Genomic DNA, 23,705 nt, shown 5'->3' with positions numbered 1-23,705 from the left:
ATTTCGAAGCTCTACCCATGTTGCATCATGTGTTAGTACTTTATGACTTTTTATCACCTAATGGTCTATTGCATGGATATAGTACATTTTATTTATCGACTCATCAGTATGGACATTTGGGTTGTTTCCACCTTTTGGCAATTATGAATAATGCTGTCATGAATGTGTTTGTATAAATTTTTATGTGGGCATATGGTTTTATTTCTCTTGGCTAGATCCCCAGGAATAGAATTGTTGGGTCATAAGATAACTCTGTTTTACCTTTTGAGGAACTACCAAACTTTTCTAATGTGGCTGCATTACTTTATATTCCTACCAGTAGTGGATAAGTTTTCTAATTTCTCCACATCCTCATCAACACTTGTTATTGTTCATCTTACTTATTACAGCCATTCTAGTGGGCTTGAAGTTGTATCTCATTGGGTGGGTTCTTTTTTTTGTTTGTGTGTTTTTTGAGAGGGAGGGGAAAAGAACAGGAAGGAGAGAGTAACACCAGTGTTTCTCTCACATTGACTGGTTGCCTATCACACCAGGTCCCAAGGGGGACCTGGCCCACAATGCAGGCATGTGCCCTGACTGTAAATCAACCAGCAGCCTTTAGGCTCAAAGGCTGGCGCTCAATCCACTGAGCCACCCAGCCAGGGCTACTTGTGGTTTTGATTTACATTTTCCTGATGGCTGAATGATATTGTGCATTTCTTCATCTGCTTATTGGCCATTCGTATGTCTTCTTTGAAGAACTGTCTAATCAGATCTTTGCCCATTAAAAAAAAACTTTTGAAAATTGCACTGGCTACCTGGCTGGTGTAGCTCAGTGGATTGAGTATGGACTGTGAACCAAAGAGTCGCCAGTTCGATTCCCAGTCCGGACACATGCTTGGGTTGCAGGCCAGGTCCCCAGTCAGGGCCACATGAGAGGTAACCACACATCGATATTTCTCTCCCTCTCTTTCTCCCTTCCTTCCCCTCTCTAAAAATAAATAAATAAAATCTTTTTTAAAAATTTGCATTGGGTAGACTTCTAAAGAAGAAAAGCTTGCTAGCCCAGGACTATTTCACTAATATGTTATAAAAAATAATATTTTAGGCTAAAATATAGGAAACTAGGTTTGGGTTTCAGCTGCCAGGTGGCCACAAGGTGCTCCAAACCCACCTCCAAACACATCTGCACGTCAAAATGTCACACCGGTCCACCCGTGCTAAGCCCTCCAACTCCAGGAACCCCTGAGTTTTCTTTGGCATGATATCAGAGGCGAGTGAGTTGGTCCAGTTGTCTTAGAATGGTTTGCAGATATTGTACCCAAAACTGAAGAAGATTTCTGTGCATTGTGTACTGGAGAAAAAGGCATTGGATCCACCCCTGGGCAACCTCTCCATTTCAAAGGATGCCCATTCCATAGAATTATTAAGAAATTTCTGATTCAGGGTGGAGAGTTCTCAAATCAAAATGGGACAAGTGAACAAAATATTTATGGTGAAAAGTTTGAAGATGAAAAATTCTATTATAACCATAACCAGGAGGGGTTTATTGGGTATGGCAAATGCAGACTGCAATACAAATGGTTCTTCGTTCTTCATTGCAATAGTTCTAACTACTCATTTGGATGGGAAAAATGTGGTATTTGACCAAATGATTAAAGGAATGGGTATGGCAAGAATTCTGGAAATGTAGAAGTGAAAGGTGAAGAACCTGCCAAATTGTGCGTTATTGCAGAATGTGGAGTATTGAAGGAAGGGGATGATTAGGGAATTTTTCCAATAGATGGATCCGGTGATAGTTACCCAGATTTCCTCAAGGATGCAGATACAGATTTAAAAGATGTAGACCAGCCCTGGCTAGTGTGGCGCTGGCCTGAGACTCAAAGGGTCGCCGGTTCGATTCCCAGTCAGGGCACATGCCTAAGTTGCAGGGCCAGGTTTGGCTCCCAGGAAGGGGCGCATAACCACACATTGATGTTTCTCTCCCTCTCTTTCTCCTTCCCTTCCCCTCTCTCTAAAAATAAATAAGTAAAAAGATGTAGATAAAATATTATAAATAACAGAAGACTTAAAAAACATTGAAAATACTTTTTTTCAAATCCCAAAACTGGGAGATGGCCATTAAAAAATATACAGATGGTGGAGTGGTGGGGAGAAAATGCAGACAACTGTAATTGAACAACAGTAAAGTAATTTAAAAAAATATATATATATATCAGAGGTTTTAAGATATGTGGAAGGTTCAAAGGCTGTTATTGAGAAGGCAGATAGATTGAGGCTGCAACCTGTAGCTTTAAGCTGCTTGCTGAATATTGGCCCTTGTAAACTAAGGATATCAAATTCACAGGGAGCAGTTGGCAGTTTTTATTGGAGGTTCTTGAAATAGACCCATCAAATACCAAAGTACTGTACTGTAGAGCTCCAGGATCGCAATGACTGAAAGAATATGACCAAACATCGGCTGATATTAAGAAAGCTCAGGAGATAGCACAGGAAGAGAAAGCCATCCAGGCACAACTTCTGAAAGTCAAACAGAAGATAAAGGCACAGAAAGACAAAGAGAAGGCAGTGTATGCAAAAACGTTTGCTTAATAAGAAATTCAGTTATGTTTAAACATTACACATTGATGTATTAAGGCAATAAGAAAATTTAAGGGGTTTTGTCTATTATATATGATCTCTAACGTGTTTCCTTTGATACTTCAGTTACCCATTGTTTACAGTTTAGGAATATTGATTTCCGTTCACTCTTAATAAAAGTGTTACAAAGTAAAAAATTAAAATATAGGGAACTAGGAACTATTACTTTTCATGGATTCTAGAGTCTAAACAGATCAGAACTTTTTTAAAATATATTTTATTGATTATGCTATTACCGTTGTCCCATTTGCCCCCTTCACTCCCCTCCACCCTGTACACCCTCTCCCACCCACTTCCCCCCCCTTTAGTTCATGTCCATGTGTCACACTTATAAGTTCTTCAGCTTCTACATTTCTCATACTATTCTTACCCTCCCCCTGTCTATTTCCTACCTACAATCTGTGCTACTTATTCTCTGTACCTTTTCTCCTCTCTCCTCCTCCCACTCCCCTGTTGCTAACTCTCCATATGATCTCCATTTCTGTGGTTCTGTTCCTGTTCTAGTTGTTTGCTTAGTTTCTTTTGGTTTTGCTTTAGGTATGGTTGTTAATTGTGAGTTTGCTGTCCTTTTACTATACATGTTTTTTCTGTCTCTTTTCTTAGATAAGTCCCTTTAACATTTCATAAAATAAGGGCTTGGTGATGATGAACTCCTTTAACTTGACCTTATCTGAGAAGCACTTTATCTGCCCTTCCATTCTAAATGAGAGCTTTTCTGGATAGAGTAATCTGGGATGTGGGTCCTTGTCTTTCATCACTTGGAATATTTCTTTCCAGCCCCTTCTTGCCTGTAAGGTCTCTTTGGAGAAATCAGCTGACAGTCTGATGGGAACTCCTTTGTAGGTGACTGTCCCCTTATCTCTTGCTGCTTCTAGAATTGTTGTTGTTCCAGTCTTGGTTGTGCGTGGAGGTACAGTGTGTCCACCTATGCCTCCATCTTGCCCCAGATTAGAACTTTTTTTAACCCATGTATCAAGGGTTCTATTAATATAAACTCATGGGAAAACACTTAGACTGTGCTAATTTTTAAAAATTTATTTTTTTAATTTAATTTTTTATCTTTACCAGAGGACATTTTTAACTGCTTTGAGAGAGAGAGAAAGAGAGGGAAAAACATTGACTGGTTGCCTTTTCATTCATGCCCAGTATGGGGATGGAACCTATAACCTGGGTATGTGCCCTGACCAGGAATTGAACCTGTGACCTTTCGGTCTATGGGACACTGCTCTAACCAACTGAGCCACACTGGCCAGGGCTAATTTTATTTTTCAATTACAGTTTATATTCAATATTATTTTGTGTTAGTTTCAGATGTACAGCATAATGGTTAGCCAATTGTATACTTTACAAAGCAGTTCCCCTGATATTTCAAGTACCCATCTGGCACTGTATATAGTTATATTACAGTATATAGTTATTACAGTTATTACAGTATTATTGTCTATATTGCCTGTGCTGTACTTTACATCCCTGTGACTACTTTGTAACTGCCAATCTGGACTTCTTAATTCCTTCACCCTCTTCACCCAGCTCCCTAGCCGTCCCTCCTCCCCTCTAAGAATTATCATAGACTATTGCTAATTCTTGTGATTAGAACTTTTTTTAGGCACAAAGAGCACCTGCATAGGTAACCTACAATTTCTGGTTTTGCTATACCCTGAGTGCCTTTTTAAATGCCTAAGTCTGGAAAAGGTATCACACTAATAAAGATGATTTAAGTAGACTAGTAAAATAATTATTTATCTGAGTCTTTTGTAACTAGATTTCTTTTTTCTTTTTTAATAGATTATAGATGTCATAGATAAGGAACTAATTCAGCCTTTTGAGATTCTCTTTGAAGGTGTTGAATATATTGCCAGAGCTGGCTGGACTCCAGAGGGAAAATAGTACGTATGTTAAATTGTCACTTCTTTACAAATAATTTAGGATCCAGAACTTTAGAAATGTCTGTGCTATTAGGTTTGCCTTTCATTTGGAGCTGCCTTCACATGTAAATCTGCAGTGTAGTTATTTATACACAAAGACTTTTTTAAAACTAGATGGACTTTTGGTGTGTAACCCTATAAGCATAGGTGCATTACATGTTAATGGACTTTTACTCAGCCAGTCAGGGTTTCCATTATTTGTGGTTAAAAATAGTGTGACTTTAAGGCTCAACATGTGTGTATTTTTTCATTGTATAATCTAAGCAGAAATATTTGTAGAGCCTTATGTGAACCTGCTTACATACAGTTCTGTGTCTAATGGAGACCTCAGGAGTTCTACGAGGCTGGTATTTGGTGACACTACAGGGAGAAAATTTCAAAGGCCGTTTGTGATTTTGGGAATTTAAAGAAAAGCACTTTAAAACCTCTATTCAAGCTTAGCTTTTAAAAATAAATGTAGAATAAATACATACTTTTAATTAGCCATCTGTAAGAGATGATTTAACATATACTAAAGCAATTTTTTCATTATAATTATAGAAATAAGTGGTGGGTACTAGGGGAGAGAGTAGGGGAATATTCATTTTCTGAGAGCTTGCTTTATTTTTGGTGCTTTTCTTTTATTTGTTTAAATAGTGCTTGGTCCATCCTGCTAGATCGCTCCCAAACTCGCCTACAGATAGTGTTGATCTCACCCGAATTATTTATCCCAGTAGAAGACGATGCCATGGAAAGACAGAGGCTCATCGAGTCAGTGCCTGACTCTGTGACACCACTGATTATCTATGAAGAAACAACAGACATCTGGATAAATGTATGCCTGTCCTCCTGTGCTTGGTGAAATGTTTTCTTGGGGTGCTAAAGCAAATGAGGCTTTACAGCAGACTGTCAGAATGAAGTTTTAAGTTCAAAGTAACCGTGAATATTATTTGCTAAGCTCTAACATTTCAAATTGGAATGATGGTTCTATTTAGAATAATGAAAGGGTGTGGGTGGAAAGTAGATGCCATGGAAACGACATCTCTGTGGCTGCAGATTTACCTGCGGTCCTGGACTCATCCGATGCTAAAAACACAGCCTCATCAGTGCCTCTTAGAGGGCCATAAGAGTCCTGTATAGAAAAAGAGTTTCTCCTTTTGTTTGCAAACTATATTAAAATATAACACTTTGGGGTTGAATTTTGCATTTTCCAATGTAGTAGGAAAAAATTAAAATACAAAATGAATAAAGCCAGCTCACTCCCTTGCTAAATATAAGCTTTATAAGATTCACCTAAAACAAACATCTGTTTTCCCTTCAACTGTTAGACTATTTCCCTTTGGGGAAAAAATGTAAAAAAAATTTTTTTCCCTCATCATTTCCATAGTAATATTTATATTCTTAATAAGCCTTATGCCATGTTTCAAAAGATTACAGAAATGGTGAGTAAGAAAAAACTTCTGGCATTTTCTTCTCCATTCAGGAACATTCACTTCTCAATGGATAAAGTCTTTGACTAAAGTAAGACAAATCTGAAAGGCCCAGGCAAAATCTATAATTGTAAATATATAATAGCCCCTAGCACCAACAATTATTTATACCTCAGAATATGTTTATCAGGTCTTTCTCTAGCTTAATTGAATTGTTTATATAGTATTTCATTAATGTGTATAGTAAACTGAGCTTTTCATTTTACAGATCCATGACATCTTTCATGTTTTTCCCCAAAGTCATGAAGATGAGATTGAATTTATTTTTGCCTCTGAATGCAAAACAGGTTTTCGTCATTTATATAAAATTACATCCATTTTAAAGGAGAGCAAATATAAACGATCCAGTGGTGGACTACCTGCCCCAAGTAAGAAATAATTTTTATTTAAAACAGAAAAATGTTGGGGGGAGAAGGTCAGAGGGGCAGGGGTAATGTATCGTCTCTTTGTATACTTCATAAGCATCAGTACTACTTCATTAAACCCAGTAGAAACTAAAATATAACTATGTACATGTGTAAAAATATAGAAGACAAAGACATTTTGCTTTGTTTTTATGAGTGTGTTCATTTTAATATTTGCAAACCCTAGCTGGAAAATTGCATTCCAGGGGTTGAATTGGCATCCTCTCTACCATCTTGACTGTGCCCTGTAGGACACAGTTCTTGATAGATATATACTAAACAATTAATAGTAGATAATCTCTGAGTAGTGGGATTACTTATTTTTACTTCCTACTTTTGCCTTAACTATAATTTTTAATTTGCTTAAAGTGAGGCCATGTCATTTTTAGATTTAAAAAGATATTTTTAAAATACATAGTTATTAGTTATTTTTACATATTAGATTTTTTAATACTGTTTTATCTACACTGAAGTTTATTTATAGTTATAGAGCTTCAGATTGGTATAATTATGTTGCCCAAAGTGAAATTAAATATTGTGTCAGCTGAAGTTAACCATCACTCGGTCTTTAAAAAGAGTGATGGTTTTCGTTCTGGAAAATGTAATACAGAGTGGATGTATAAGCCTTGGAAAAATGAAATGGTACATTGAATCCTTCTGTGTTTTTAAAAAATTGAGTTATAGTTTTCTACTTTAATAATAGTTTGTTTTGGAATGGTAGGCACTTTATGATGTTACGTTATATGCTTAACTGTTACTTATAATTTAACAGACTCAATGTAGCCATTTAAGAAAAAATTGTAGTAAAATATACATAGCAAAATCTACTCTTTCCCCCTGTTGCTCAGTTGGTTGGCCATCATATTGCAAAGCAGAAGACTCGGCTACTTAGATTCCTAGTCAGGGCACATACCTGGGTTGCAGGTTCAGTCCCCTGTTGGGGCTGTGTGCAAGAGGCAACCAATTGATGTTTCTCTCCCTCTCTTTCTCCCTCCCTTCCCGTGTCTCTAAAAATAAATCAAATATTTTTAAAATTTCACTATTTTAATCATTTTTAAGTGCACAGTTTCATGGCATTAAGGTATTAATATTTTTATGCAACCTTCACCACTGTCTATCTCCAGAACTTTTTTCATCTTCCAAAACTGAAACCACCCAATAAATACACAATTTAGTGAAAAATAACTCCTCATTCCTTCCTTCCCCTCAGCCCCTGGCAGCCACTTTCTGTATCTGTGAATTTGACTGTTCTAGACACCTCATTCAAGTAGAATCATACAGTATTTATCCTTTTATGATTGGCTTATTTTACTTAGCATAATGTTCTCAAGGTTCATCCATGTAGCATGTGTCAGAAAGTCTTTTTAAGGCTTAATAATATTCCATTCTGTGTGTATACCACATTTTTCTCATCCAGTCATCTGTCCGCAGACCCTTGGGCTGCTTCCTTCTTTTGGCTGCTGTGAATGATGCTGCTGTGAGCATGTGTGTTCACACGTTTGTTTGACACCCTGCTTTCAGTTCTTTTGGGTATATACCCAGAAGGGAAATTGCTGGATTTTATGGTAATTGTATTTTTAGTTTTTTGAGGAATCATCATACTCTTTTCCATAGTGGCTGCACCATTTTCTATTCCTATTAGCGGTGAACAAGTGTTCCAATTTCTCCACATCTTTGCCAACACTTGTTATTTCCTGTGTTTTTGTTTTTTCTTAATAGCTATCATAATGGGTATGAAGTAGTATGTCATTATGGTTTGGGCTTGCATTTCCCTAGTGACAAGCGACATTGCATCATTTTATGTGCTTATAGGCCATTTGAATATCTTCTTTGGAGAAGTGTGGGTTGTTTGTTTTTTCAATATGGCCTTTAAAAAAAGGGGGACAAAGGAATTTTTTGAGGCTTTGTTTGTTTGTTTGTTTGTTTGTTTATAGAAGGGGAGGGAGAGAAACATCAATTACCCACCTCTTGCACTCCCCTAATCCAACACAGGGCCCCTGCAACCCAGGCCTGTGCCCTGACCAGGAATTGAACCGGCAGCCTTTTAGTTTGTAGGTCGGTGCTCAATCCACTGAACCACACCAGCTAGCACTCAGCATGACCTTTTAAATATTGTTATTTGGTAAACAGCTGTATCTAGGACTAGTATAGTAAATACTACCTATAATTCCATGCCTTTCCTATCCCTAATTATTTTAAAAACAGGCAAGATCTTACATATTTAAGATGGAGAGTTTCTTCCCTGAGAGCCTTGGTTTAATGTGGCTCTTAGTGTGAAATCATGCTGCCAAATCTTCTGTTTTGCAGAAATGAACTTCATTTATGGAATTCTAGATAGTGTAGCAATAAAGACTGGTCAGAGAGCTGTGAATAGTAGTTAATTAGCTAAAATACTTAGGGGACAATAATAAAAAGATGATAATTTAGAAGAAGAGCTGTTACTCAGTTAGTACTCATCTCAGAACACCTGGCCACTGTCCCTTCTCAGCATCTGTTTCTGGGCCCTTCTGTTTGTCCACCTCTTTCATCTGGTTCCCTCCTTCTTTCTTAGTCTGTCTTTCTCCATGTTTTTCTCCTTTTCTTTAATGTCCACTTTATTTTCCTCCTCCTTTCTCTTTTCTTCCTTAAGTGGCTATAATGTGAAAACAATTAGTACTTGTTTTGTATATGTGTATATAAAATAATAATTTATTTTCTGGCCATCAAATGTAAAGTACTAGGTTGAATTTTTGTGTCTAAGTTGAGTGGTACTAGCTAAGACCCAGTGCCTTCTCAGCATCTCGGCTTTCCTGCAGCGGTCACTTCCGTGGCTGGAGTTAGCAGCAGATAGGCAGTGAGAAATAGTTCCCATTTCTCAGTTTCCTCCTCAAACCACTGAGAGAGCTTCGTCTACCAGGACAGAATTTCATAAAGGCGAGTGGGGCATGTTGGCATTTAATATGGTAATAACCAATTTGTTTTTGGCAAATGATGAACAATTTCATTAAAATTTTCTTCCTGTGGCTTTTAAAGTAGTTTGTTGCATTTCTAGAAAAAAATGCCTTGTTTGACCCATTAGACTTTGTCTAACCAAAGGTCTACGAATGCAAGTGCTTTTGAGTTCTTTTCTGGCTTTGCCGTGAGAATCTATTTTGCAGTTTTCACTTTATTTACATGTATCATTCCATTTTTACTCCAAAGTATTGTGAAGACTCATAATTTGGAGATTTTTATTGTAGGTTTTTTTTTTAATTAAGGTGAAATTCTCATAACATTAAATAAACCATTTTAAAATGAACAGTGGCAGTTAGTATATTCACAGTGTTGTGTAACCACTACCTCTAACTAGTTCCAAAACATTTTCCTTTTTTTTTTTTTTAATTTTTATTTCTTGCCTTCAGAGGGGTTGGAGAGAAAGAGAGAACAACATTGATTAGTCATTCCACCCATTTGGGCATTCACCAGGTGACCCCTGTGTGTGCCCTGACCGGTGCACAACCTTGGAGTATTAGGATGATACTCTAACCAACCAAGCTACCTACCTGTCCAGAGCTGGTTTCAAAACATCTTCATTACCCCAGACATAACTTGACATTTTAAATGCACCCTTTTGGACAATATTCTTTATTGTTTCATTTGCTTATAGTCTAGTATGAAGTGCTGAATTATAACTCTATTTATCTGTAGGTGATTTCAAGTGTCCTATCAAAGAAGAACTAGCAATTACCAGCGGTGAATGGGAAGTTCTTGGCCGGCATGGATCTAACGTATGTTCCTTTATTCTGCTGGTGTTTGGTCAATGTCTGCTACTGAAAATCAGTAGTACAACTTTGTATAACCCCAGTGTTTTGAAAAATTAAGTTTAGGCCTAAAAGAACTCAAGTTGTTGGGGAAAAAAATCTTAAATTACAAATCTCACCCACTTTTTATAGCCCTGGTATTAGATCTGTACTGGTTATTACAGATCACCATTTTCAAGTATACTGTTGCTGCTTAATAAGGGAAGGAAAAGTCTAGCAAAAATTGTAAATTAAGATATGGTTTGAAAATTACTTCTAAATCTCTTAACAAACTACTTGTGTCATTTCTACATTAGAAATTACATTACTACTTTTGAGGTCATGATTCTCTTTCATTCACCTATTTATCTTATCTCACAAATTCAGTTTCATCCACCATCTGCAAAGAGTGATGTTATACAGGCAGCATAGATTGATAGGGGAAAGGAGGGAAGTCCACCCTCTGTTCACTCTTAGCATATAGCTTTCTGTGGTTATTTAATGAATTGTAATTTTTTTCTTTTGCCTTTAATAGCACTTTATATTTGTTTCAACCTTCCGTTATGTGTCAGTTTCATGAACTCTCTTAAGAACTCCATCCTTTATATGTGTGATCCATACAGTTAAGTTGATGTATACTAGGATTTAGTGAAGGCCTGTGATTTCCTCAAATAGATTTGGAGGTTTATTTGAAGAATTGTGAATACTGGTTACTGAGAAAAGTCACTCATAGTCCCCAAGGTGACTAAGGAGAGAGAATGAAGATTCAGGTCCCACGTTTGTTTCCATTGGTAAAAACTTGTAGAATATTGTAGGCAACCTTTAAAGTTAATTTTCATTCAGAAAGTCCTCTTGGTTAGAGTCTCAGATGGCCTTCTGGTTATATATCCATTTTTTTTTCCTGTTTAGGGACCTTGGATGTTATTGTCAACTGAGAAAAATCTTTTTTGTGAAATTCTAAGTTTTAATAACAAAAAATGACGCTAATGTAAACTTCATGCAGTATAATGGTTGGGTAATACCTAAGGAACCCCCAAAGTTATATTTACATTGACCTGAACTTTATTTGGTCAACTTAAACCATTATGTGCATCACCTTTCTTCTTTGTTTATGTCACATTTATTTGTGTAATGTGTTTGTCTCTCTTTTCTATTTTTGCTTTATATTTTAAAAGATTTTATTTATTTACCCTGGCTGGTGTAGCTCAGTTGAGCGCGGTGTAGCAATGGATTGAGTGCGGGCTGGGAACCAAAGTGTCCCAGGTTCGATTCCCAGCCAGGGTACATGTCTGGGTTGCAGGCCATAACCCCCAGCAACCACACATTGATGTTCCTTTCTCTCTCTCACTCTCTCTCTCTCTCTCTCTCTCTCTCTCTCTCTCTCTTTCTCTTTCTCTCTCTCTCTCTCTCTCTCTCTCTCTCTCTATATATATATATATATCCCTATCTCCCTCCCTTCTCTCTCTAAAAATAAATAAATAAAATATTTTTTAAAAGATTTTATTTATTTAAAGAGAGAGGGGAAGGGAAGGAGAGAGAGAGGGAGAGAAACATCATTGTGTGTTTGCCTCTCACGCACCCCCTGCTGGAGACCTGGCCCACAACCCAGGCCTGTGCCCTGACTGGGAATGGAACCAACGGCCCTTTAGTTTGTAGGCTGATGCTCAATCCATTGAGCTACACCTGCCAGGACTGCTTTTTTTTTTTTAAGTTACTTTTTTCTCTCTACTTTTGCCAGTGTCCTTGTTCCCACCCAAAGATTTTTAATGGCTATAATTGAGTAAGAATTTGAAACTGGTAAGCCTTTGTGCCCCTTGACTGTTAGCAGTGGTTCTCAAAGTGTGGTCCCTGGACCAGCAGCAGCACATCAGCAGCACCTGGGAGCTTGTTAGAAATGCAAATTCTTGGGCCCATTCCAGACCTCCTAAATCAGAATCTCTGGTAGTGGGACTCTGCAAGCTGTTTAACAACCCCTCTGGTAATCCTAATACTTCTGTTGAATAAAGTCAGGGGGTGAGGAATTAACCAGTTATTTTTTTCAATTTTGAAAGACCTGACTCCCAACTGTTAGGACAAGAGTAGAACCAATCCCAACTTTTTGCACAGATTAACACATACCTTTGAAGCTTCATGAATATTTGTTCTTCCATTTCTTATCACTTGTATCCTTTCTGTATACATCAATTGTGTTTATTGAAGAAGCTTCCTGGAGAAAATGTGACAGTTAAAAATACTTGCTTTTAGAAATGTATCTGTGTTTTCTTTGGTTTGTAAAAAAGTTTTTTAAATTTTATTAAACTTGTTTGAATAGTCTGATAAAAGATTTTTAAAAGAGCCCTGGCTGGTATAGCTCAGTGGTTGAGTGCTGGTCTGTGATCAAAAGGTCATCGGTTCAATTCCCAGTCCAGGGCACATGCCTGGGATGTGGGCCAGGTCCCCAGTATGGGGTGTGCAGGAGGCAACCACACATGGATGTTTCCCTCCCTTTGTTTCTCCCTCCCTGCCCCTCATAAAAAATAAATATATAAAATCTGTAAGAAAATTTTTTTGAAGATTTTTAAAAGAAACGGTAGAAGGCATTTATTTAGAGTCTTGTGATTTGGGGAAAATATTAAGTGAATTCATCTGTGAATTTACTGCATTTTTAAAAAGATTTTATTTATTTATTTTTAGATAGAGGGGAAGGGAGGGAGAAAGAGGGGGAGAGAAACATCAATGTGTGGTTGCCTCTTGCACACCCCTCACTGGGGAACCTGGCCTGCAACCCATGCATGTGCCCTGACTGGAAATCGAACCAGCAACCCTTTGGTTCACGGACTGGTGCAGATGTTATCGATACTTGTTTATAAACTATAACAGTATTGAAACTGTGATTGAGTTCAACTGTTCCCCAACCCAACAGATAAAACATTTTTGTAAATTTGTGCAGAAGACCAAAAAGTGCTAAGATAGTACTGCACTAACTGAGAAATATACAGGATGCCAAAGTTAGACTCTGTTAAGTGTGCCTGAATGGTTGACCTAAGCTGAAATATGGCTATTTTTTTTTTCAGTAGAAGGTTGTCTTTAATGGGATAATTCTTGTATTTTAAGAAAAGCACACATTCTGGCCATATAGGAAGCTCTACTAATAGTGTGCAACTCTTGTGTCCTTTTCTCTTCTGGGTAAATTTTATTCTTAGCTATAAGTCATAAACAAAACCAACAAGTTTATTAACATCTGTAGATATTTTTTAAAGGTTTTTTATTTATTTTAGAGGGTGGGGTTGGGGGGAAGAGAGGGAGAGAAACATCAATGTGTGGTTGCCTTTCATGTGCCCTGACTGGGAGTCAAACCTGCGACCCTTTGGTTCACAGCCGGAGATCAATCCACTGAGCTATACCAGCCAAGGCTGGAAATTTTTTTTTTAAAGAGGCACAAATCAAAGGGTGACTCAAATGATTCTGAACAAAATTGGGGATTGTTGGTTGAGTTACTGACCTTGCCAAGGTCATGCGAGCACTGATTTTCATGTTGTTGTCATTTTGGCAGATCCAGGTTGATGAAATCAGAAAACTGGTATATTTTGAAGGCACCAAAGATTCTCCTTTAGAACATCACCTGTATGTGGTCAGTTATGTAAATCCTGGAGAAGTGACAAGGCTAACCGACCGTGGCTATTCCCACTCTTGCTGCATCAGCCAGGTATTAAATCCCTGTTTGAAAAGACTTTCCTGTCATATGAAAAAATCTCTACTCATGTAATAGTCCTTTGGAGTAATATGAAAATTGGCAGAATTGGCCTACAGAAGTTTGATTCTTTTAGGAAAGACTTTGAAAAGATTAGCCTTAACTTCAGTATTGTGTATGTACGTAAATGGCCAGACTCTTATATTCCTTCTATAGCATCAGTGCAGATGTAGTAGCAGATAACCTTTGTTAGTGTTCCTGGGGAAAATGTAACTGTTTCTCCTTTCTTTAGCATTGTGACTTCTTTATAAGTAAGTACAGTAACCAGAAGAATCCACACTCTGTGACCCTCTATAAGCTCTCAAGTCCTGAGGATGACTCAACTTGCAAAACAAAGGAATTTTGGGCCACCATTTTGGACTCAGCAGGTACTCATTTCTCTAAACCTGATCTTAAATAAGATTAGTACATTAGTGCTCTGAAGCCTGTGTGTGCATTTACGTTTCCTGGGCAGAGTCTTCCTATCTCTGTCCCATCTCTGTCTTCACCACTGCCTGTCCCCGAGCTGCTGGGTTTCCGATTCATCCCACCCCTCCTAGTCGATCAACTACCAAGTAATATGGGTGTTGTTTTTATTTTTATTTCTATTTTTTATTTTAGGACCCTCAGCTAGGCTGGGTACCCCTTTTCAATTGATTGATTGATTTAGAGGCAGGGGGAGGGAGAAAGAGATGGAGGGAAACAGCGATCAGTTGCCTCTTTATATGCCCCTGCTGAGGACCCAACCCAAAACCTAGGCCTGTGCCCTGACCAGGAATCAAACCAGCAACCGTTTGCTTTGCGGGGTGCTGCCCAACCAGCTAGGGCTGGAAGGCCTTTTTGAAAGTGGGATTAAAATAGTATATCAGTCAGGAAACCATTTATTCACACGTTGGGATGATTTCCCAGATAAACAAGTGACCTTGAGGATAACGTACCCTGAACTAGTGATACTCTTGAGCAGTGAAGCTGCGTCTTTAGGGAATAACTAGCTGGTAGCTTTCTTAAACTTCTAAAACAGCCCTGGCTGGCGTAGCTCAGTGGATTGAGCACGGGCTGTGAACCAAAGTGTCGCAGGTTCGATTCCCAATCAGGGCACATGCCTGGGTTGCAGGCCATGGCCCCCAGCAACCACACATGGATGTTTCTCTCTGTCTCTCTCTATCTCCCTCCCTTCCTGCTCTAAAAATAAATAAATAAAGTCTAAAAAAAAAACCCACTTCTAAAACACTTGCAGTGGCCATCTTTATTAAAGATAGAAACTTGTCCTGTATGGGAGTGAAGAGCAATGTGAATTATTTATTTTTAAAATGCTTAATTTCTTTTTTTTTTTAATTTATTTTTTTATATATTTTAGATAGAGGAGAAGGGAGGAAGAGAAACATCAATATGTGATTGCCTCTTGCATACCCCCTACTGGGGACCTTACCTGGCCTGCAACCCAGGCATGTACTGTGACTGGGAATCAAACCAGCAGCCTTCTGATTTGCAGGCCGGCACTCAGTCCACTGAGCCACACCAGCCAGGGCAAAATGCTTAATTTCTTAAACATAAAATATTGACTGCTTTTATGTATCTTTTAATCTACTATATCCCCAATTTTTTTCCTGTTAGGTATTTTCATGCATTAATATTTGCAAGGGATTAAGAATTAGTATAAATTGTTCTAATGGGAGCAAGTAGAATTTGTAATGTGGTGATGGTTTCTGCTTAAACAGCAACCTCATCCAATATATAGACTTAGGATAGGTTTGTATAGCTTTGGTAAACCAAAGACTGTTCATGGCTTTATTTTCTCTCTCTCTCACATATACACACACACATACACATTAATCTTCACCTAAGGATATATTTATTGATTTTACAGAGAGGGGAAGAGGGAAGGAAACATCAGCACCTTTCAGCTGAGCCACCTGACTAGGGTGATGACTTCCTTTTATTTCTGGCTTCTGGTTAAGCTTATTCTCTAATAATCAGAAACAAATTTTATTGAGCACCTGCCTTGAGCAACTTAAATTGACTAAGTTAAATTTGTGCTTCCAGTTCTAATCCATAAGTTACACTGACCCAAGCACAAAGTATTTGTATAGTACTGCACGGAGGCGCCAAGGATTATTCAGAACACTGTGTTTATTTCTGAAATAGATAACTTAATGTGTTCATTGGGTTCTCTTTTTAAAGTATAAGTGTTGTTGCTTAATTTTTTGCCTGTCACCTGAAGGGAAGATGGTCAGTTATTTGTGTGTGAGGTTGAGGTTGTAGATTTACCTTTCCTTGCTCAGGTTGTAGAGCTCCCAATAACAACTCCTCTTACACACTCTGAATGTTATTTCCTTGCAGGTCCTCTTCCTGACTATACCCCTCCAGAAATTTTCTCTTTTGAAAGTACTACTGGATTTACATTGTATGGGATGCTTTACAAACCTCATGATCTACAACCTGGAAAGAAGTACCCCACTGTGCTGTTCATATATGGTGGTCCCCAGGTGGGTACCTTTTATTATGTATATACATACACACACACACACATTCATATATGTATATATAATTTTTAAGGTTATTTATTTTTTGAATGTCTAGTCAATTGTTTAAGTTAAGATTTGAGCATTGTTGAGCCTCTGCTGTTACTGACTCTGGCTTATGTTCTGATTATCCAGTTCAGGAAGCTGGGTTTGTTAGATATCTAATTTGTAAATCATGGTCAGTTTCTTAGTTTACAACAAGGACTGTAACTCATGGGGAAGGGAATATTCGTGTCTGTAGGTAAACATGTTTTCTATCTACAGAAATTTGTTTGGGAAATGAAATTAAGTAATTAAATTTCTTGGTAAATAAAAAGGATCTTAATAGCTATTTTTAGAAAGCTGTGGTGGCTTGATGAATTCTGTCCTCTTCATTCTAAGGCTATACCTCTTAAACAAACTAGAATACTTTTATTACCTAGTTAAGGCAACTGTTATACTACTATTTAGCACTATAAGAAATTTAACCTTGATTTTCTTTTTCCTTTATTAAAATAATAGCTTGTGAGTATTAAGTAAATTCTATTGTCTGTCAAAGTAAAGTGTTTAGAGTAGGTGAGTTTGTTAATTGGAATTTTTGTTAAATTTTTATTATTGATTACATATCTTACATTGAACCATTGAAGAGATTAGAATATAATTGCACTGTTTTTACACTGTTAACTCTTGGGCTCAGTAAATATCCTTTATAGTTATACCCTATTATTTAGTATCTGAAAATATATCTAGATTCTAAGCCATCCAAAAAAATGAAAGTAAAATAACTGCATAAGCCATAAAATCTCAGTGGTGAGCTATTCAATATATCAAGTTAACTCACTTTGCCATCATGAAGTATTTTTACAAAGAAATGTGATTTGCATTTGTATTATAGTTATCTACACATAAAAATCATGAAAAGGTTAAATTAGACTTCCATTAAAAACTTGAGGCCAAATCTTTATAAACTTTAAAAAAAACTTAATACAAGGAAATTCAAAAGAAAATTACAGGGCACTCTCAGAAGCTTTGCATGTTTTGTTATATTTTGATATTAAGGCTAAGTAAGAAGTGTTTTTTCTTTCCAATGAAAAAATGATATATGAAATATGTGAAAAACATACTATAAAAACTATCTGGTTATCTAGATTTTAAGACTAAGAGACACCTTATATCAGTAATTAAGTTTAAAAGTCTGAATCATGAAAAGATACTCCACATCACTAGTCATTAGGGAAATGCAAATCAAAACCACAGTGAGATACCACATCATACCTATCTGGAGAGCTATTTTCAGGGAAAAAGGAGGGGAGAATAAAAGTTGGCAAGGGTGTGGCGAAATTAGAACTCTTCTATGGAAAACAATATGCAGTTTTTTTAAAGTTAAACAGAATTGCAACCTGATCCAGCAGTTCCGTTCCTGGGTGTGTACCCAAAGCAGAGGCTTGAACAGACTCTTGTACTCCAGTGGTCATTGCCGTATTAGTCACAGTAGCTAAAAGGTAGAAGCAAATCAAGTGCCCATTGACAGATGAATGGGTAAACAAAATGTGGTATATAGTGAAATATTATGTAGCCTTAAAAAGGAGAAAATACAGCATGGATGACCTTGAGGAGGACATTGTGCTGAGTGAAATAAGCCAGACAGAAAAGGACAGATACTGTATTATTCCACTTGTAAGAGGTACTTAGAATAAGCAAATTCATAGAAACAGGAAGTAGAATAGATGTTGCCAGAGGCTGAGGGAGAAATAGGAGATTACTGTTTAATAGGTATGGAGTTTCTGTTTGAGATGATAAAAAAAATTCTGGAACTGGATAGAAGTGATGATTGCACAACAGTGTGAATGTACTTAGTGCCCCTGAACTGTACACTTAAAAGGATTGAAATGATAAATTTTATGTCATGTGTGTTTTACCATAATGAAAAAATCGTAGTCACTGCAATGGAAACAAAATTGTTTAGTTATTTGGAATACTTGATGAACATAACCGTACTTTCTTATACTTGTAGAAACAATTCCTTTTTCAAAGTGTTTTCTGGAAACATTCAAATTTGGTGAGGCCTTAGAGAATCTGGCATTCGGTTGACAGGGAGATGTCCCTAGGAGACTTCACAGGATAGAGTGCCTCTGGTACGGCACCCACGGGGGCGGGGTGGGGGGGAGAGCAGAGCACTCATCCTCTTGTTGGATAGCTCCGTGTGAGATCATTACGAAGAGGCTCCGTAATGTGAGACAAGTCTTTCTAATAGCCTTCTGAAGTTTGGTGAAATGATATGAGTGTTCCTTGTTCTTTCTTGGTATATATTCAGGTCAAAATCCCACAGTTCATAACATGAGTTGAATTACTTTGTCACTAAATACAACCATGTCTGTAGTCGAACAAAAGTAAAATCTAAAGTAAAGCAACAAATACTTCTCATTAAGGTCATCAAGACTTGGTTCTTTACACTCTTCATTGGTAATAGTACTATGTTTAAAAATGTCTATTTAACAAACATTTATGATGCTTCCTATGTGCCAGACACTCTGTGCAAATGTAAATGCACGGAAGAGCAGAGTCGGAGATAGCAGGACACGGGTTTGGAAGAGCTGATTCTGAAGGCACTCGTGAATTCTCAGTGTCAAAGGGCATAATGTTTAAGCACCTCCTTCCAGAAGTAGCAGAGGCCTCCAGGTTGCCAAGGCAGAAACACTGGCTTTGGGGGGATTTTTTTTTACCATTTGGGCCATCTTTGTATGACTACAGGCAATGAAATGAGGTAATTTTCTTTAAATCCTCATATTTGTGTTCTATACATAGTACTTCTTATTTCAACTCCCTGAGAGAGGAAGAGAGAGAAGAAACAGAAAAGAAAAACTCCTGCCCATCAAACCTCTCCTCTCCTGGTAGGAAGGGAAAACATCATTCTTCTATCTCTATCTGTAAAGAGTTTTAAGTTCCCATTATGCACAAAGTACTAGTCTCACAAGTCAGACTAATGTTCCACCCTTACAGAGCTTAATTCAGAAAATACTAAGTAGACAAAAAAATTTCATAAATGGAAATGCTATGAATAATTGTTCAAAAGAAGGATGGCAACATGACTAAGATGGAAGTTCTGATACAGGAAAGGTCTCTGCAGAGGATGAGAAGGAATGAGCCACATTAAAGATCTGAGGGGAGAGTATTCCAGACAGAGGGAAAATAGTGTTTCAAGGTCGAGATCCTGTGGTTAGAATCAGTCATTGGTAATACAGTTAGAGGACACTGCGTAAGTAAGGAAATAGTATGAGACGAGGTTAGAGAGATTGCCAAAGGCCAGATAATATAGGGTCTCAAGAGACAGTGGTAAGGAGTATAGATCTAAACTCCTTACCGGTGGCAAGAGCTAAGCTACAAAATCATAACCGATTTACAATTTTAAAACATTGCTCTGCTACCGTGTGAACAAGCTGTAGGTCCTATAGTATAGGAGGACAAGAATAGAAACAGGAAGACCAGTGATACTAACATCCAAATGTCAGAGAGAAGATTCTCTACCCCTTTCTCCAGATCTAGCCCAATAAATGCTCAGTAGCTATTGAGTAAAGATAGTATTGATTCTTACTGATTTATTTATTTATTTATTTTAATTTTTTAATTGATTGATTCTTTTACAGAGAGAGATAGAGAAATGTCAATTTGTTGTTCCACTTATTTATGCATTCATTGGTTGATTCTTGAATATGCCCTGCCCAGAGATCATTCCCGCAACCTTGGCGATGCTCTAACTGTCTGACCTGCCTGGCAAGGGCCAGTGTTGATTCCTGTTTAAGTCCTGGCTGACTTGGTTTTTTCCACTGGTTTCAGTCAGAGAAAACTTCTTTCTCACGTGAAAGAATGTTCATTTTGTTGTTATTTAATATCTATTTTAGTGTTCACCAAACTTATGTAACTTTCTGCCCAATAATTAAAGTTCTCTTTTCACTAGACAGTTTATTTCTGGTGAAACACTAAACTACATTTAATTTCCGAGTCACTTTGAAGTAGGTTCTTGGGAGATAAAGGTATTTAAGAATTATTCTATCTTTTGCACTGATTTGTGTAATGGGAGAAAAGAAGCTGAACTGGTTACAGTGTTTTATTAAAATACTAAGCTTTCCTGCTACTGGTCAGAGACAGTTCCAGAAGAGAGGGGTAGGGAAGAAAAGCGATTGGTTATTCTCGTCTGTATCATTTGAATGACACGGTTCTTCAGGGGAGAAGTAATCATTCTAGTAACTTTTTCTGTGGGACAGATTAAATCTCTTGTATGTAATTAATATGTAGGTTATAGTTTTAAAGTCATTAGTTGTTCAGTAATTACCCTGAATTACGTGTGAAGTTATGAAAGAAAGGGGCAATAAATGGTAATGGAAAAAATACAATAAAAATAAAATTTTAAAAATTTGAAAAAGAAAAGAAGCACCCTCCTACAGAGGGGCGTCCATGGTTCCCTGCGTCTGGACGTGTAAGAACCGGAGGCGAAGATGTGTGGACTTGGGGAAGTCCGGAGTGGCCTGCTCCCTGCAGGCTCGACATCAGCCGTCCCACACAGAATGAAAAAGCAGCAGCAGCAGCACCATAAACATGAAAAAGTTTAAGTTAATTTAAAAATAAATTGGGGGTGTGTGGTTACTAATCAATGGGCATAAAGTCCCAGTCACACAAGATGAGTTAAGTTCTAGAAATCTGCTGCGCAACGTTGTCCTGTGATTAGTGGTAACATATTGTGTACTTGAATTTTTGTTAAGAGGGTCAATCTCATGTTAAATGTTTTTGTCCACAAGAAAAAGGAAATGTCTTTTCAAAAGCAAAAATGATATTGAAAATTTAAGCTTTCTACTCTTTGCAGCATCCTGCCTCTCTTATGCTTTTGTATGCCGCCATGAAATAAATTTCACTGAAGTTGTATTTCTTCCTCAGGTGCAGCTGGTGAATAATCGGTTTAAAGGAGTCAAGTATTTCCGTTTGAACACACTAGCCTCTCTGGGTTATGTGGTTGTAGTGATAGACAACAGGGGATCCTGTCACCGAGGGCTTAAATTTGAAGGCGCCTTTAAATATAAAATGGTGTGTGAACATACAAACATTCTTTTAAAGACACAATTTCTTGTGCATTGTTTGGGGTGAAATCCCAGAGAGAGAGTCAGGGGAAGGGGCTCTGAGTGAATGAGAAAGAGAGAGAGTGTGCGTGTGTGTGTGTGTTAGAGTTTGGGGGTGGGAGGGAAGATGCAACTTCATATTCACGAGGCTAGCTCATGTTTACTTACATGTAACTTTGGGGAGCTGAGACAGAACCACTTTTTTGTAGAAATAGCCTCTGTTTGCTTTTTGTACGTCCAGCTTAGCCGGACAGCAGCACCGTTTAGCTTTCGGCATCCTGTACACTATTGAGAGGAATAATTGAGGTTTGTTCTGTCCTCTGTGAAGAGAGAAACCAACTGGTTAGTGCCTTCCTTGTGACAAGCCTCTTTCTCTCTACAGGAAGCTTTAAATGCTACCTTTTAGAGATGCCCCATGTCCTTTCTGCTGCTTTGGGAAATGATGAGAATCCGATGTTCCTTTTGCACAGTAAGGCAGTTACTGTGTTTGCCAGTGTATTGGACATGCTGAGTAAGACATGGGGATTTTCTCCCACAGCCAGTTCTTTGACCTTATGTTGTATTCTCATGTAAGTTTTTTTTGTTTTTATTTTTATTTCGCTCAGTGAAGTGAGATTGTGTGCACTGGCAGGCCTAGTAATACAGACAGGGTGGTGGTGGTAGGAATTAAAACTTAATAGGACTTTAAAGAAACAGTATGTTTAGTTCCTAGAGGTATACTGTGGGGAAATAGGAGGATAAGGCCTCACGAGTGATTCCTCCTGCTATACTGCATTACGTTTTAAAAAGGAGAAATGAAATTTAGTCACCCGCTTCAGGGGGCTAATTTTTCACCTTTGGGTATGGGAAGGCTTGTTACAAGGAAGATGCTGGCTCTTAGCAGACAACAGAACAAATGGAAACGGGGAATGACCCAGATGGCCAGGGGCAGTTTGGGTTGCCACAGGAAAGAACTTTAGGACTAAACTCCAGGACAGGCTAGCAACAGAAGCTATAGACTCCTATCTCTAAATAGAGTTTAGAAAAGTTTTTCGGGCGACAGAATCTCGATTGATCATGAATTGTAATCTAAAAACCACAGGTATTTTCAGTAAGAAACATTTATTAGCTTTAAAAGCAGTCTTACACTGAGACTCCCATTCATCGGAGCCAGTGAAATACTCCCCCTTTCTTGACAGGGACAGATAGAGATCGACGACCAGGTGGAAGGGCTCCAGTACCTGGCCTCCCGATATGACTTCATCGACTTAGATCGCGTGGGCATCCACGGCTGGTCCTATGGTGGATACCTCTCCCTGATGGCTTTAATCCAGCGATCAGATGTCTTCAGGGTATGTGATTTCCCTTGTACTTATTTTGGTCATAAGGATAGAGTTTTCTGCATGGCGAGGACATGAGGATGATGCTGATTTTTCTAAAGGTTTACAGACTTGGTAGTATTAAATAGATTTTTTTTAAAAACTGCTTGTCAACTTGGTGACCAGTTGTTGGTTATTTGTAGACAGATGCCAAAGGTTATGAGATTTAGTTATGATTAGTGAAAACATGCACACATACACACTAGATTGTAATTACGTGTTTCATTGTTGGACTTCGAGCTCCAAGGGACCTGTCACTCAGGTACACTGGATCACTGTATCCTCAGCAGCTAAGTGCAGTGCTTGACACATAATAGGTCTGAATTAAATCTATATTAGATGAACAAATTATTAAATCTACAGATGATAGTTACAGTTCTATAAACAACTTCTTAGAAAAATGTGCTAGAAGAAAATATATAAAAATGCTAACGTGTTAAGAGAGTGGGAACTATGAGTAGTGGTTTTCTTTTTTATATAAGATGAGGGAAAGTAGGTTTACAGTTATTCGTATGGAAAATAATACAGTAATTAATAAATAATAATATAAGAATAAACTGTTTTGTGTACTCGCAACTGTAGACCTACTTTTGCCCCACCCTGTATTTCAATAACATGATTTTATTTTACACAGTGAAAGATTATTTTTAAGAATAAAAACAATAGGGTTTTTGTTCTTTCATATATATTCAGATAACCTTTAATAAAATATCCACAAAGGGAACTTTGAAAACTGTCATAATTGGTCCATGCTTATAGCTGTCGGGAATGTAATTGTAACATTTAAAATAAAACTGTGTGGGAACCTTAGAATGAGGTAACTGTTTAGTTATTTAGTGTTTAAATATGTTTCA

At 37.6% G+C, this 23,705-nt stretch overlaps 1 protein-coding gene, 1 non-coding gene and 1 pseudogene across 8 annotated transcripts in view; all 3 read left to right on the top strand.

The window, feature by feature from the left end:
• DPP8 (dipeptidyl peptidase 8) overlaps window positions 1–23,705 on the top strand; it is a 57,373-nt gene that overhangs the window by 25,441 nt on the left and 8,227 nt on the right. For 5 of the 7 annotated variants that reach the window (XM_028505484.2, XM_036009301.1, XM_028505485.2 and 2 more), the window contains 9 exons: window positions 4,405–4,505; window positions 5,181–5,358; window positions 6,222–6,381; window positions 10,084–10,163; window positions 13,708–13,860; window positions 14,138–14,273; window positions 16,225–16,370; window positions 21,315–21,461; window positions 22,672–22,824. In XM_028505484.2, the coding sequence (XP_028361285.1) occupies window positions 4,405–4,505; window positions 5,181–5,358; window positions 6,222–6,381; window positions 10,084–10,163; window positions 13,708–13,860; window positions 14,138–14,273; window positions 16,225–16,370; window positions 21,315–21,461; window positions 22,672–22,824 (1,254 nt within the window). Of the gene's footprint in view, window positions 1–4,404; window positions 4,506–5,180; window positions 5,359–6,221; window positions 6,382–10,083; window positions 10,164–13,707; window positions 13,861–14,137; window positions 14,274–16,224; window positions 16,371–21,314; window positions 21,462–21,875; window positions 22,063–22,671; window positions 22,825–23,705 lie in introns of those variants that run through there. The other 2 variants (XR_004899282.1, XM_036009296.1) reach the window with 2 other exon arrangements.
• Window positions 947–2,811, top strand: LOC114491425 (annotated as a pseudogene).
• On the top strand, window positions 20,817–20,946 carry LOC114493693. The gene has a single exon (XR_003684302.1). It is a non-coding gene; the product is annotated as a small nucleolar RNA SNORA38 (small nucleolar RNA).

This window comes from Phyllostomus discolor, chromosome 1, assembly GCF_004126475.2.
Source record: "Phyllostomus discolor isolate MPI-MPIP mPhyDis1 chromosome 1, mPhyDis1.pri.v3, whole genome shotgun sequence".
NCBI lineage: Eukaryota > Metazoa > Chordata > Mammalia > Chiroptera > Phyllostomidae > Phyllostomus > Phyllostomus discolor.
This window is presented reverse-complemented; position numbering and strand designations above follow the sequence as displayed.